This window comes from Manis javanica, chromosome 17, assembly GCF_040802235.1.
Source record: "Manis javanica isolate MJ-LG chromosome 17, MJ_LKY, whole genome shotgun sequence".
Classification (NCBI taxonomy): Eukaryota; Metazoa; Chordata; class Mammalia; order Pholidota; family Manidae; genus Manis; species Manis javanica.
Genome location: NC_133172.1, coordinates 17,842,204 through 17,856,147, shown reverse-complemented (window position 1 = coordinate 17,856,147; position 13,944 = coordinate 17,842,204). Strand labels below are relative to the sequence as shown.

The window sequence follows — 13,944 nt, the reverse complement described above, 5'->3', positions numbered from 1 at the left end:
TGACAAGGTGGGACTAGACGTTTGAGACTTTGGAAAGCTTTTTGGGGACACAGAAAAGCCCTGAGGCCACGGAAGAATCCAAGTAAGAGTGTCAGAGGAGCGGTGACTGAGAGTGGACCAAGGGGAGGACCCATTGCTTAGCTTTAGAAGTGTTGGAAGCAAAGCAAAAAGAACCTGGGGGTGTGTCTCAGGAGGGCAATAACAGCCAATGAAAAGCAGTCGTGGGCGTGGTGCTGTCAAACTTGGTGGGGCGGGACCGAAGAGACCGAGGATGGGACCCAAGCCGAAGCCAATGAAAAGCTGCTAGGTGGGTGGGGTGCTGTCCCAGGCCAAAGGCGGAGCCAATGAGAAGCGGCGCCGGGTCCCCACTGCCCCGCCCTTGCGGGGCGCGCGCCAGAACCAGGGGCAGCCGTTAGGGGCGGGGCCTGCAGCCGCTCGCGCGCGGCCCGCGCCCACCCCTTTGTGTCGCCATGGCGGCGGCAGCGGCGACGAGGACGACGAACAGGGTGTCGAGCGCGGCCGGCGCCTGAGGAGGCTACGCGACCATGGTGGTGAGGGGTCCACGCGGCCGTCAATCGGTCCGGGCGTCAGTCTGTCCGCGCGCGGCCCCGCCCCGCGCGCTCCGCCCCCGGCCCCGCCCGAGCCCGCGGCCTGCGCCGCCCCTCACCCCTTGTTGAGGTCCCGCTGGTTCCCCCTTCAGGTCTCCGGCCGAGCCCGGACCCCGGCCCCGCCCCCTCAGCGCGCATCCCCTTCCACACCCTGGGTTGGGGTCATCGTGGCCGAGGACCCAGGCTTGGGAGAAGGAGGGGCCTGCCTAGGGAAGACCCGCATCCCCCAAGTGGTCCCTGCAGGAGCCTGCGGAAGCTCCCTGGATCCTTACCCAGTCCCCGTCCCAGCGCCGTCTTCACGTCCCCATTCCCAGCCTCCACCCCTCCCTGGCCTGGCATCCTCCTCCTCCGACCACCGGCCCCTTTCCCGTTCTTGAGCCCCACCCCCACCCGGCTCCATCCTCGGCCTGACCCTTTTCTTCTCATCGTTCTCATCCCGACCCTTTCAGCCAACCCTCCCCTAAGGCACATCAGCCTGAACCTTTACTTCAGCCTTTCCAGCTGCTCCCCTCCTACTCGCTCCTCCCCAGCCCCAAGCCAGCATGGTACCTAGCTCTTGGGTCCTCTCCATCTTCTTGTCCTCACCCTCCTTCCCCCACCGTCTCCTCTCCCACCATGCTGCTCCTGCTCATTCATCCACTCATTCTTTCATCTGCTCACTTAACAGACATGCACTGAGGCCTCTGTGCAGACCCCATGTTCCAGGTATAGAGAGAGTCGGATCCCATCCTACCTTGGGGAGCTTCATGGGCTGGGTGGGGCCAGACCTGGGGGGTGAGACCCAAGTATGAACTCCAGTTTGCAGGGATATAAAGGAGGAAGAGAGTAGAACCCAGTCTAGGAATCCCCATCTGGCAGCTGGTAAATTTACTCATCAGATTTTACCTGGCTCTCTGACTGGGCTGGCACTGGGTATGGGGACCCAGGGGGGAATCAGGTACAACCTACATGTGAGGAGCACCAATTCTGCACCAGCTTTGTGCTGGGCAATGCTGAGGGGCCGGGAACTCAGCCGCAGGCCCTGATCCTGGGGAGATCACAGTCCAGTGGAGGAGATGGACTTGTCATCAGACAGTGACATCTGAGTACTCAGGGCCATGAGGAAGCTCAGGCAGAGTTGTCAAGCCTGGATGGGGGAATCTCAGGAATGGAAGAGTCCAGAAGAGGTGCCTAAAACAGTCTGAAGGGTCAGGAAGAACTTCTGAGAGGAGGAAACATGAGAGTTGAGACCTGAGGGGTGAGGAGTAGCCCTAGTGAAAGGCCTGGGAGGAGTGTTTCATGCAGAGGGAACAGCGATTGCAGAGGCCTAGAAGGAAATGAGAAGATGGTGCTTTTGCTGGACTCCTTGAAGTTCAAGACTCTGAGGGTGGAGTTAATGGGAAAAGATGGGACTGGGAAGGTTAGCAGAGACCCAAGAATGCAGATTTTATCTTGAAGATAACAGGGAGCTAGCTATTGAAGGTTCGTGATCTATGGAGAGACAGAGGCAGATCTGTGTGGTGTGAAAATTATACTGGTGCTTACTGTGAAGAAGCTGGCAGAAAGGGAGAGGTTAGAAGCAGGAGGACTGATAAAATGGGAGCTGTGATTGTCCAGACATTAATGAAAGGTGTGAAGAGGCACATAGGGAAGATGGCTTTACTCTGCAGGGACTGCAGGAGAGTTTCAAACAGGGAGAGGTGGTACCAGCATGTACACTCCCTGCCTCACCCTTGGCCCCTGCTCTTCCAGCCCCCACCCCAGACCCCACACAAAGAAGCAGGCCTAGCCCAGCCTTCACTTCCCCCTGACCTACCCTTCTACTCCATGCTCAGGGCAGTGTGTGGAGCAATTTGGGCCTCAAGGCCCAGGCTGGCAGATAACAATGCTCCCGTTGTCTCTCCGCTCCCATCCCTGGGAGCCTCTGATTCTTCTTTCTGCTCTACAGGCTCGCAGCACTGACAGCCTGGATGGCCCAGGGGAGGGCTCAGTGCAGCCCCTGCCCTCTACTGGGGGGCCCAATGTGAAGGGGAAGCCAGGAAAGAGGTGAGGGGTGAGGAAGAGACCAAGTTTAGGAGGGAGACCAAGCACAGGAGCTTCTAGTGATGTATGACCTGTCCCCTAGGCTCTCAGCTCCTCGAGGTCCCTTCCCTCGGCTGGCCGACTGTGCCCATTTCCACTACGAGAATGTTGACTTTGGCCACATTCAGGTAGGGGAGCTTTGCAACCACGTGGGAGGGTGAGATCCCACCCATCCCTGAAGCATTCTCAACCACCTTGCCCCTGAGACCTCTCCCTGGGACTGGCTGTTCCACCTACCTGAGCAGTTATAGAAGGAGTTACAGCGTAGAAGGGGACAGCTGTTCATTTATTCATTCATTTGTTCTTTTATCATTCAGCAACAACTTTTTGTTAGGTGTATACTTTGTGCCAGGACCCTGTACCCTGAGACATCACCAGGCTCTGCCCTTGGGGAGGTCCAAGAAGGAGACACAGACCCATCCCTAGACAGTGCCAGCCTGGAGAGATCAGGACTGGGACAAAAGTGAGGCCCTCACCTGGGCCTTTGTTTCCCTCTACAGCTCCTGCTGTCTCCAGACCGTGAAGGCCCCAGTTTCTCTGGAGAGAATGAGCTGGTGTTTGGGGTACAGGTGACCTGTCAGGTGAGGCCACCCCTGCCTCTCATCTAGCCTTATGAACTGGTCACAATGGCCCTCAGCTCAGTGTAATGGGACTACTGCTCCCTTCTGTCTCTTGCTCCCCTAGGGCCGTACCTGGCCAGTTCTCCGCAGTTACGATGACTTCCGTTCCCTGGATGCCCACCTCCACCGCTGCATATTTGACCGGAGGTTTTCCTGCCTCCCAGAGCTTCCCCCACCCCCAGAGGGTGCCAGGGCTGCCCAGGTAAACTGCTTGTTGTCCCAGGCCCTGCCTCAGCCATGGTATGTCCTCGTCAGTGATGTGTGAAACCTTCAAGGCAGGTGGATAGATAAATATTTGAACACTGGTATGGCCAGAGTCCCAACCAGTCAGAACGGAGAGGCTCTGAAATGCAGCAGGGTTCTGCAGGCTTGCTTTAGTTTTAGGCTCGTGGGAGTTCCAGGGGTTCCATGGGTTCCATGGAAGTCAACATGGCCAAACCAATGGGACACACAGGACCTCAGTATAACCTGTTTACCAACTGATATGACAATATTTCAGTACTTAACAAAGAGTGGCCTGTGCATTCAGGCTGAATTTCAGCCCTGTGCAGAGGGCAGTGGGCTCTCTCAGGGTCTCCTCACAAAAGCCACCCTGACACTCTGCCCCCAGATGCTGGTACCCCTGCTGCTGCAGTACCTGGAGACTCTGTCAGGACTGGTGGACAGTAACCTCAACTGTGGGCCTGTGCTCACCTGGATGGAGGTGGGCCCTGGCAGGGGGTCTTGGAGTCGGGAGTGAGCGAAGGGCGTCTGAGGAGCGAGAACCAGCCTGTGTGTGGGCATGGGAAGGAAACGAGCCAGGGTGGAGGGGATGCTGGTGTTTCAGTGTATGTGTGGGCACATGCCTGAGAAAGAGACCATGTGTATTAGAAAGAGAGAGAGAGAGCAAGCAAGAGAGTGAGCAGGCATTGGGCTGTAGGGATGTGAGGATTTCAGGGCATATTAGAAAGAGGTCTGGCTGTATCTCACAGAACGCCGGGCTAACAGTGGCTTAAACCAGTGGATTTTTAGGTAGAAAATGTGCAGCATCTGCTGTGGGGGATGAAGGTGCAGGAGCTGAGTATCAGGAGGACTTTGGCGCAGGGGAGTCCTGGAACATGTGAGGAGAAGGAAGGGGCTTTGTTTTGGAAGGGCAAGAATTTAGCTGTTTGACCACGAGCTCTGAGTGACAGGGGCTCTTAGATGGGGAGCAGGTGGTGGCCACTGGGAAAAGAGGAACCTCTGCCTTTATTTCTGCCTTCTTCTGGCCTCTCCCTGCCACATCCTCCCTCCATCTCAGCTGGACAACCATGGCCGGCGACTGCTTCTCAGTGAGGAGGCCTCACTCAATATCCCTGCTGTGGCCGCTGCCCACGTGATAAAACGGTACACGGCCCAGGCACCAGATGAGCTGTCCTTTGAGGTGAGGCTGTGGGGACACAGATTCCAACTGGGCTCCCCACTTTCCCTGCTCCTTCTGAGCCTCCCTGTTCTTACCTGCTGCTTCCAGGTGGGAGACATTGTCTCAGTAATTGACATGCCACCCACAGAGGATCGGAGCTGGTGGCGGGGCAAGCGAGGTTTCCAGGTGAGCCTGGCTTGGGGTGGACAGGTGGTGCCAGAGCACTGTGCCAGCTAGGGTGGCCCAGGCACTGACCTTGACCCCTCCCTAGGTCGGTTTCTTCCCCAGTGAGTGTGTGGAACTGTTCACAGAGCGGCCTGGTCCAGGACTAAAGGGGGGTAAGTGCCAGGGGCAAAGTGGGGGGTGGGGGAGCTTTCTGGATCCTTTGCCTGCCATCCATCCTTTCCACCCATTGTTCATCCCACAGATGCCGACAGTCCCCCATGTGGTGTCCCAACTCCCCAGGGTATCTCCTCTCTGACCTCAGGTAATGGAAACAAGGGCCCAGGCCCCTGCCTCCTGCCCCACCAGACCAGTGGCTGCACTGACCCTGTCTGGCCTGCCTTTACCCCCACAGCTGTGCCTCGGCCACGTGGGAAGCTGGCTGGCCTCCTCCGCACCTTCATGCGTTCCCGCCCTTCTCGGCAGCGGCTGCGGCAGCGGGGCATCCTGCGGCAGAGGGTGTTTGGCTGTGACCTTGGAGAACACCTGAGCAACTCTGGCCAGGATGGTGAGGCGTCAACCTACCTGCCCAGCCCACTCCTCCCACCCAGGATGCAGTCTACCCAACCCTGACTCCACTGCCTTCTCCTAGTGCCCCAGGTGCTTCGCTGCTGCTCTGAGTTTATTGAGGCCTACGGGGTGGTGGATGGAATCTACCGGCTCTCAGGCGTATCATCCAATATCCAGAGGCTACGGTGAGGGCCCTCCACCAATCCCTTCCTTCTTTAAACACTTACTGAGCATTGTCTCTATTCCAGGCTCTGTGCCATGTGTTGGGGACACAGAGTTATTGGGAGTTAGGAGGTCTTAGAGCAGGACTGGGCGCAAGGAGGGCTTCTTTGAGGAAGTGACACTCCAGCTGAGGCCTGAAAGGCAGAGCAGAATGAGCATGGCAAGTGGAGAGACTCCCCTTCACTATGCACCTGCCACATGCCAAGCACTAGGCACAGGGGACACACAGTATGTACAACAACCAGAGCCTCCTACCCTTATGGGGCTCACATGCTAGAGGGTGACAAACAAGGAAATGAGAGCACTTACTGGTAGGTGACAAGTGCTGTGGAGAACAGTAGATTGGGGTGAGAAGGACCCTAATAACAAGTCAGGGAGTGGTACTGCAGCTTTAAATAGGGTGGGCAGAGAAGCCTTCTGGGGAGGGCACGCTCTGGAGGAGGTAAGGGGGTGAGCTGTGAATATCCTGGGAAGAGCATTCAGGTAGAGGGGCAGCCAGTGCAGGGCAAAGCGGCAGAGGTGCTGTGGCAGAAGTCATCGGGGCAGAGCATGCAAGGCCTCTTTGACGACTGTTTGAATTTTGGCTTTTACTCAGAGTGAGGGGTCCACCACAGGAGGGTTCTGAGCCACGGAGGGACAGCATGCATAACAGTCTAAGAGGGGGACAGCAGTGAGGCAGAGCAAGGCTACCAGGAGGCCATGAGGTGAGAGCGCTGAGCCTGGAGGCAGTGAGAGACACAGCATGAGGTCACATGGAGAGCTTTTACACAAGAGCCGTGGGACTGCCCCAGAGAGTTGTGAGCAGGGGCTTCTGGGATTTCAGCTGCATTTTCCAGTGGCCTCTTGAAGCCAGGAGACTGGCACAGCTTCCTGGAAGGAGCATGGTCATGCTCTGGAGTCAGACAGCCTTGAACCTTGGGTAGCTACATGCAAGGTCATCTTTCCCCAAACCCAGCGTCTTCCTCTGAACAATTGGGCATGCTCGTATTTGGCTCACATGGCTGTTGGGGGTTCAGTAAGGCTCTGCTTCTGAAGAGGCACCCGTCTGTGGACACCTTGGGAGGTGGGGCAGGACGAGGCTGGGTGAGCCAGCTCTGAGGGTCTCTTCCTCCTCCTCCACTTGTGGCCTCAGGCATGAGTTTGACAGTGAGAGGATTCCTGAACTATCTGGCCCGGCCTTCCTGCAGGACATCCACAGTGTGTCCTCCCTCTGCAAGCTCTACTTCCGAGAGCTGCCGAACCCCTTGCTCACATACCAGCTGTACGGGAAGTTCAGCGTGAGTAAGGGAGCTGGCGAGGTTGGAGGCTCCTGGGAAGCATCGGGCCTAGCCCCCTCATGCTTGTGCACAATCTCAGGAAGCCATGTCCGTGCCTGGGGAGGAGGAACGCCTGGTGCGTGTCCATGATGTCATCCAGCAACTGCCTCCACCACACTACAGGTAAACCAGTCGGGGATGGGAAGGCCTGTGGTGGGGTCCCAATGCTTCAGTAAGTGAGCAGTATGTCCCCCTCCACTGCACTCCCAGGACCCTGGAGTACCTGTTGAGACACTTGGCCCGCATGGCAAGACACAGTGCCAACACCAGCATGCATGCCCGCAACCTGGCCATCGTCTGGGCACCCAACCTGCTGCGGTAAGCTGGCTGCTCACCAGGCTGCCTCCCTCAGCTGTCCTCCAGGGACTGGGCCTCAAGTCTCCCCCAACCACTACCCACCCCCGCAGTAACCCACCCAGCTTTTGCTCTTTTGTTCTTTTCATTCAGTGCATCACACAAGTAACCGTGTGTGCCAGCTCCTTTTCTCAGCACTGGGGACACAGCAAAGAGCAAGATCCTGGGCCCCTGGCTCACAATCTCACGGGGGAGATGGACAATGACCATTAACAGGAAAAACACAGAGCACGGTCTGATGGTGATGAGTGCCAAGGAGAAGGATGAGCAGGCAGGGAAGGGAGATGCATAGGATCAGGGGCATTTTGAAACTTTTAGATAAAGTGGCAGGGAAGGCTTCAGTAAGAAGTCTTCTATGGCCAGCAGCACAGTAAGCCCCAGAGGATCTGATAGTGATCAAGACAAACAAGGTCTCTGTTCTAAATAACGTAGGTTGTACATCAGATGGTAGTATAAGAACTATGAGGGAAAAGAAACAAAGACCTGGAGAAGGAGGTTTACAGTTTTAAATTAGGTGGGGGAAGACTCCATTGAGAAGGTAACATTTGAGTCAAGACCTGCGGAAGGTGAGGGAGGGACCCATGTGGCAATCTGGAGAGGAGCAAACCAGGCAGAGGGAACAGCAAGTGCCAAGGTCCCTGGGCTGAGTCAGTGCCTAGTGTATTAAAGAAACAGGGAGGCCAGTGTGGCTGGAGCTGAGTGAACAAATGAATGAAGGCTTGATGGAGAGGAGATGAGGTCAGAGAGGTGAAAGGGACCACATAGAGGAGTGATTTATGAGTCATGGGTCATGGTGAGGACTTTGCTTTTACCAGGAGTGAGATGCATCCAGGGGAGGGCTCTGAGCCAGGGGGGCCCTGACCTGACCCTGGGGTCTGCAGGCTCCCACTGGCTGTGGCTGGGGAGCAGACTGTAGAGGGTGGGACGGTACAGGGAGACAGAGTGACCTGTGATGTCCTTGAGGAGCCTGGCCAGGGTGGGGGTAGAGAGTTTGGATTTGGGATAGATTTTTTTTAGGAAGAACTGACAGGGATCACTGAGCGATTAGACGTGAGTGTGAGGGGGAAAAAGGGGTCAGGACCACCCGAAGGTGGTGGTTTGGCCTGAGCCACTAGAAGAACTGCATTAGCTGAGATGGGGAAGGTGGAGAGGAAGCAGGTTTGGGAAAAGGTTGAGAACCCAGCTCTACATGCGATCAGTTTGATCAAGTTAGAGGTGTTGAATGACAGTCATTGCTTCCATTGGCTCCCCATCTGGCCTAGACAGACTCCAATAGCGGGGCTCATGGCACCTGGCCTCCCTCCTCCCGCTCCATCCAGGTCCATGGAGCTGGAGTCAGTGGGGCTGGGTGGGGCAGCAGCCTTCCGAGAAGTTCGGGTGCAGTCAGTGGTGGTGGAATTCCTGCTCACCCACGTGGATGTCCTGTTCAGTGACACCTTCACCTCTGCTGGCCTTGACCCTGCAGGTATGCCCATCCCATGGCCTGATGTCCTGGCTATCACCCCCTCATTGTCAGGGCTGCTGTGGGAGGGCAGTGGGCTCACACCCTATCCCTGCCGGACTGAAGCTGGACCTCCCTCCTGGCTCCTTGAGGACCCCGCCCCGGCCTCTCCCTCCCCTCCCCCCCCTTCTCATTTCAGCTCCTACGCTCAGGATCCCCACTTCTTGGCCCGGACATCGTTCTTCCTTCACCCCTTGTAGCTCCTAGGGGCGCTTGGGGCCATGGGTCCAACTGGGAGGAGGTGGGAGGTCCCCAGATTTGATCCCACCCCGACCCCACCCAGACTCCCCGCCCTGCCCCGGACCCCAGCCCAATCAGGATCCAGCACGTCGGAGGGCCCTCGGCCCGAGGTAACTGAAGCCAGAGCCGCTGGCCTCGCTGGCTGCTGGGAGCTACCTCCCCATCAGCTCGTTCTGCCTCACTCCTCCTCCTCACTTGCCTGCCGCCTGCCCATCCTGCCTGACCCTCCCGCCCTGGCCCCCTCCCTTGCCAGCCCGGGTGGGCATGCTGCGGGGCTGCGGCTTGGGCTGTAGCGCTTGGCTTTGCCTTTGGCCTTGAATGACCCCGGAGCTGACAGCTGCCCCCTTTCCCAACTTCCCAGGCCGCTGCCTCCTCCCCAGGCCCAAGTCCCTTGCGGGCAGCGGCCCCTCCACTCGCCTGCTGACGCTGGAGGAAGCCCAGGCTCGCACCCAGGGCCGGCTGGGTACACCCACTGAGCCCACAGCTCCCAAGGCCCCAGCTTCACCTGTGGGAAGGTGAGTGGGATGCCAGGGTAGCCCAGGACCCGCCTGAAGGCTCTTTTCCTCAAACTGCCTCCTGTGTCTCACCCAAACCCCAGGAGGAAAGGGGGGAGAGGTGAGAAGCAGCGAAAGCCTGGGGGTAGCAGCTGGAAGACCTTTTTTGCACTGGGTCGAGGCCCCAGCATCCCCCGAAAGAAGCCTCTGCCCTGGCTGGGGGGCACCCGCTCTCCAACACAGCCTTCAGGTCAGAGGCCAGGCAGTGGGCATGGCGGTGGGGGAGGCACTCCGGAGTGCCCCGTGACCCTTCTGCCTCTCCTGGCAGGCAACCGGCCTGACACAGTCACACTGAGATCTGCCAAGAGCGAAGAGTCCCTGTCATCGCAGACCAGCGGGGCTGGTGAGCACCATGCCTGTGCCCATGGGAAGCTGGGAAGGGCTGCGGCCCTGAGCTGGCTCCTAAATGTTGTACTTCAAATTTGGGGGTCATGGATTTTTTTGTTTTTCGTCTGGACGTTAGGTGCAATGTGTTGCATAAAGCATCATCCTCCGTTCATGACGCACTGTGAGCATTGGTCCATGCAGGGTCCTTTCAAACAGTCTTTTATTCATTCCTTTTGAAAAAAAAATTAATAATATAATGAACACCCACAAACCCACAGGGCAGAGCCGAAAGAGTCCACTAACTGACCTGCAGACCGCACCCCCCTCCCAGCTGCTGCCTCCCCACCAGAGGCATCCTCCAGATTCGGTGGTCATTCCCTCACTTCACCATCCTTTGGTCATGCACAGGCATCTGTGTAAATAACAGATTGCACAGTTCTAGTTGTTTTGAAACTTTAATTAAAGGAGATCCTAAGGGTGTATTGTACTATGTGCAATGCCATCTGCATGGCTGCACATGGCTCAGGCTCATTCCTCTCCATTGCCCTCTGGTATCTGTGTGTGGATAGCCCATTGCAAGTTGTTGTCCATCCTACTCCCGATGGGTTTTGGGGGTTCTGATGAGCAGCCCCTGCTGTACCCAAACTCCTTGGTGAGCTCTACCTGTACCCGGGAGTGGAGGTGCATACTATGGGGCATGCTCATGTTCATCTGGGCAAGGCCCAAAAGTGGCCACCCCAGTCTGCACTCCCAGCAGCCATGCCTCAGATCCTGGGGGCCTCATGCTCACAGCCTGTGGGGTATCAGACTTCATTCTTGCCTTTGGGTCTAGAATAGTTCTTCCTCTTCAGGGACTTTCGTTTCCTTCATCACCCCCATGAGCCTGAACGGCTCCCCCTGGATTCACAGCCATTGTCACCTTATCTAGGGAAGCACCTCTTCATGTTGTCCCCCCAGCCCTCTGGTTTGTGTGCCCTAGTTCACTGATGTTTGCATGTGGGAAGTTTTGACCCCTGATCCCTAACTGCCCACCCCTCCACCGCCCTTCTAGGCCTCCAGAGGCTACACAGGCTACGGCGACCCCACTCCAGCAGTGATGCTTTCCCTGTGGGCCCGGCACCCGCTGGCTCCTGCGAGAGCCTGTCCTCCTCCTCCTCCTCCTCCTCCTCCTCCTCCTCCTCTTCCTCCTCCTCCTCCTCCTCCTCCTCTGCAGCTGGGCTGGCAGCACTCTCCGGTTCCCCCTCGCACCGAACCTCAGCCTGGCTAGATGATGGTGATGAGCTGGACTTCAGCCCACCTCGCTGCCTGGAGGGGCTCCGGGGGCTCGACTTTGACCCCCTTACCTTTCGCTGCAGCAGCCCTACCCCTGGGGACCCTGCACCTCCAGCCAGCCCAGCACCCCCAGCCCCCGCCTCAGCCTTCCCACCCAGGATGACCCCCCAGGCCCTCTCACCCCATGGGCCCACCAGCCCTGCCTCACCCTCCGCCCTGGACATCTCAGAGCCCTTGGCCGTATCAGTGCCACCTGCAGTTCTGGAGCTGCTGGGGGCTGGGGGAACACCTGCCTCAGTTACCCCAACACCAGCCCTCAGCCCTACCCCAGGGCTACGCCCCCATCTCATCCCCCTGCTGCTGTGTGGAGCTGAGGCCCAGCTGAGTGACACCTGCCAACAGGAGATCTGCAACAAGCTGGCACTGCCTGGTCCCCAGGGAGCCCAAGGCCAGCCTGGTGAGTCCCGCTCAGCCTACCCCAGTCTCACAGCCCGAGGCTGCACACAAGACCCAGCTGACTCCCCTTCCCATTCTTCTCTATGTAGGTCCTGGTATGGATTCACCGCTTCCCCCACCCCTGTCCCTCCTGCGCCCTGGGGGAGCCCCACCCCCACCCCCCAAGAACCCAGCACGCCTCATGGCCCTGGCGCTGGCTGAGCGGGCTCAGCAGGTGGCCCAGAGACAGAGCCAACAGGGGCAAGGGGCCACCCCATCTGCTCCCCACTCCCCTTTCCACCGCTCCCTGTCACTGGAGGTGGGCGGTGATCCGCCAGGTACCCCAGGGAGTGGGCCACCTCCCCACCCCCTAGCCCATCCCAGTGCCTGGGTTTCAGGACCCCCACCCTCTCTACTAAGGCAACAAAATGATGGGAGCCTGGTGAGAAGCCAGCGGCCCATGGGGACTTCAAGGAGGGGACTCAGAGGCCCTGCCCAGGTCAGTGCCCAGCTCAGGACAGGTGTAGGGTGCAGGGATGCATCAGAAACAGGAGCCCAGTTACTGCGTTCTGTCCCCCCACAGACTCATACCCCTGGCTTCTCCTCAGCCCCCCGGGAATGTCTGCCACCCTTCCTTGGGGTCCCCAAACCAGGCTTATACCCGCTGGGTTCCCCATCCTTCCAGCCCAGCTCCCCAGCCCCAATCTGGAGGAGCCCCCTCGGTCCCCCTGCACCACTTGACAGGGGAGAGAACCTGTACTATGAGATCGAGGCTGGGGAGGGGTCCCCCTACTCAGGTCCCACTCAGTCCTGGAGTCCCTTTCGCTCCATGCCCCCAGATAGGCTCAATGCCTCATATGGCATGCTTGGCCAATCGCCACCACTCCACAGGTCCCCTGATTTCCTGCTCAGCTACCCACCACCTTCCTCGTGCTTTCCCCATGACCACCTTGGCTATTCTGTCCCCCAGCACCCTGCCCGACACCCCAGCCGGCCTGAGCCCCTGTATGTCAATCTAGCCCTAGGGCCCAGAGGTCCCTCACCTGCTTCTTCCAGCTCCTCCTCTCCTCCTGCCCATCCCCGTAGCCGGTCAGATCCTGGCCCCCCAGCCCCCCACCTCCCTCAGAAACAGCGGGCTCCCTGGGGTCCCCACACCCCTCACAGGGTGCCTGGGCCCTGGGGCCCTCCTGAGCCTCTCCTGCTCTACAGGGCAGCCCCGCCAGCTTACAGGAGGGGGGGTGAGCACCCCCGAGGGTCCTTGTACAGGAATGGGGGGCAAGGAAGAGAGGGGGCTGGTCCCCCTCCTCCCTACCCCACTCCCAGCTGGTCCCTCCACTCTGAGGGTCAGACTCAAAGCTACTGTTGAGCCAGAGCTGCGAGAAACTTTCACCCCGTTCCTCACCCTTACTGATTGTGGCCCAACCCAATCCCTTGTTTTGTATTTTCTTGAACTCCTGACCCCTACCCCAGGTTTCTAACTTTGTAACTTGCTTCTGATGTGGGTCCCTAAGCTGTTATCATAGCTTCCCTACCCCGGGGTGAAGGGCACACCCATCCTCCCACCATCCTCCATCCTGGGGGCTCTCGCACAAATGTGAGGGCTAGGCTGACACCCTGTCCTCCCTCTCCTTCCAGGAGCCCCCAGCATGTCCTGACCTGTGCACAGGGGGTGGGGGGACAGCTGCTGCCCATCTTGCCCTACACACCCGACTAAACCATCTGGCAAAATTAATGAATAAAAATGGTGAAAATGTCCATGTAAAAACTTGTTCGTTATGCTTCAGAAGATTGGAGACTGTTGAGAATTAGGCTTGGGGTTGATTAATGATTGTGCATTGACTCCCCTGTACAGAACTTTATTGTTGTTAACAACCATATGATCAATAAATATGAGAGATGCCCTCAAAAAAAAAAATCGTGAAAATGTGGCCGCTAGTGTCATGCTGGGACCAGGCTCGGTGAATGAAGAAGTGGATCCAGATGGGTTGCTTTATCATCTTATTTCATTTTATCATTCAGCAGGTGCTGAGTGGAGAGTCACTCTAAGGGGTAATATCTGCAGAGAGGGGCCATGGGCACCCTAAGAATCTGATGTGTTAGGAGTGGGGTCGAGGCTGGGTCTGTCTGCGTTGGCATCCACCCTGCAGCTCTGCTAAGATCTCCTCTAGCAGATCATCCTGGGAAGCAGTAGGGTAGAAGTGGACACAGACTTACCTCAGCAAGGAGGAAGGTGCCCAGAGGACTCCCGCCAGGGCCCACTTCTCACTTCCGCAGGCCAGAGGAGAGGCCTCTGATTAGCTCAGGGCTGGGTGCCTGCTGGA

General features: G+C 58.0%; 1 protein-coding gene across 2 annotated transcripts; it reads left to right on the top strand.

The window, feature by feature from the left end:
- The first annotated feature begins 396 nt into the window (after positions 1–396).
- Positions 397–13,936, top strand: ARHGAP33 (Rho GTPase activating protein 33). 2 transcript variants are annotated; one of them, XM_037021604.2, is made up of 22 exons: positions 397–551; positions 2,536–2,633; positions 2,713–2,797; positions 3,170–3,250; positions 3,354–3,491; positions 3,900–3,992; positions 4,569–4,691; positions 4,779–4,856; positions 4,942–5,008; positions 5,098–5,157; positions 5,248–5,400; positions 5,485–5,587; positions 6,757–6,901; positions 6,981–7,063; positions 7,151–7,258; positions 8,614–8,759; positions 9,397–9,550; positions 9,634–9,779; positions 9,858–9,932; positions 10,968–11,645; positions 11,734–12,122; positions 13,259–13,936. In XM_037021604.2, the coding sequence occupies exons 1-22, from the start codon at positions 546–548 to the stop codon at positions 13,430–13,432; spliced, it is 3,183 nt and encodes a 1,060-aa protein (XP_036877499.2). In that variant the 5' UTR covers positions 397–545; the 3' UTR covers positions 13,433–13,936. The 2 variants fall into 2 exon arrangements, with proteins under 2 accessions (XP_036877499.2, XP_036877498.2); XM_037021603.2 differs by having other exon boundaries at positions 11,734–13,390.
- Positions 13,937–13,944: the final 8 nt, after the last annotated feature.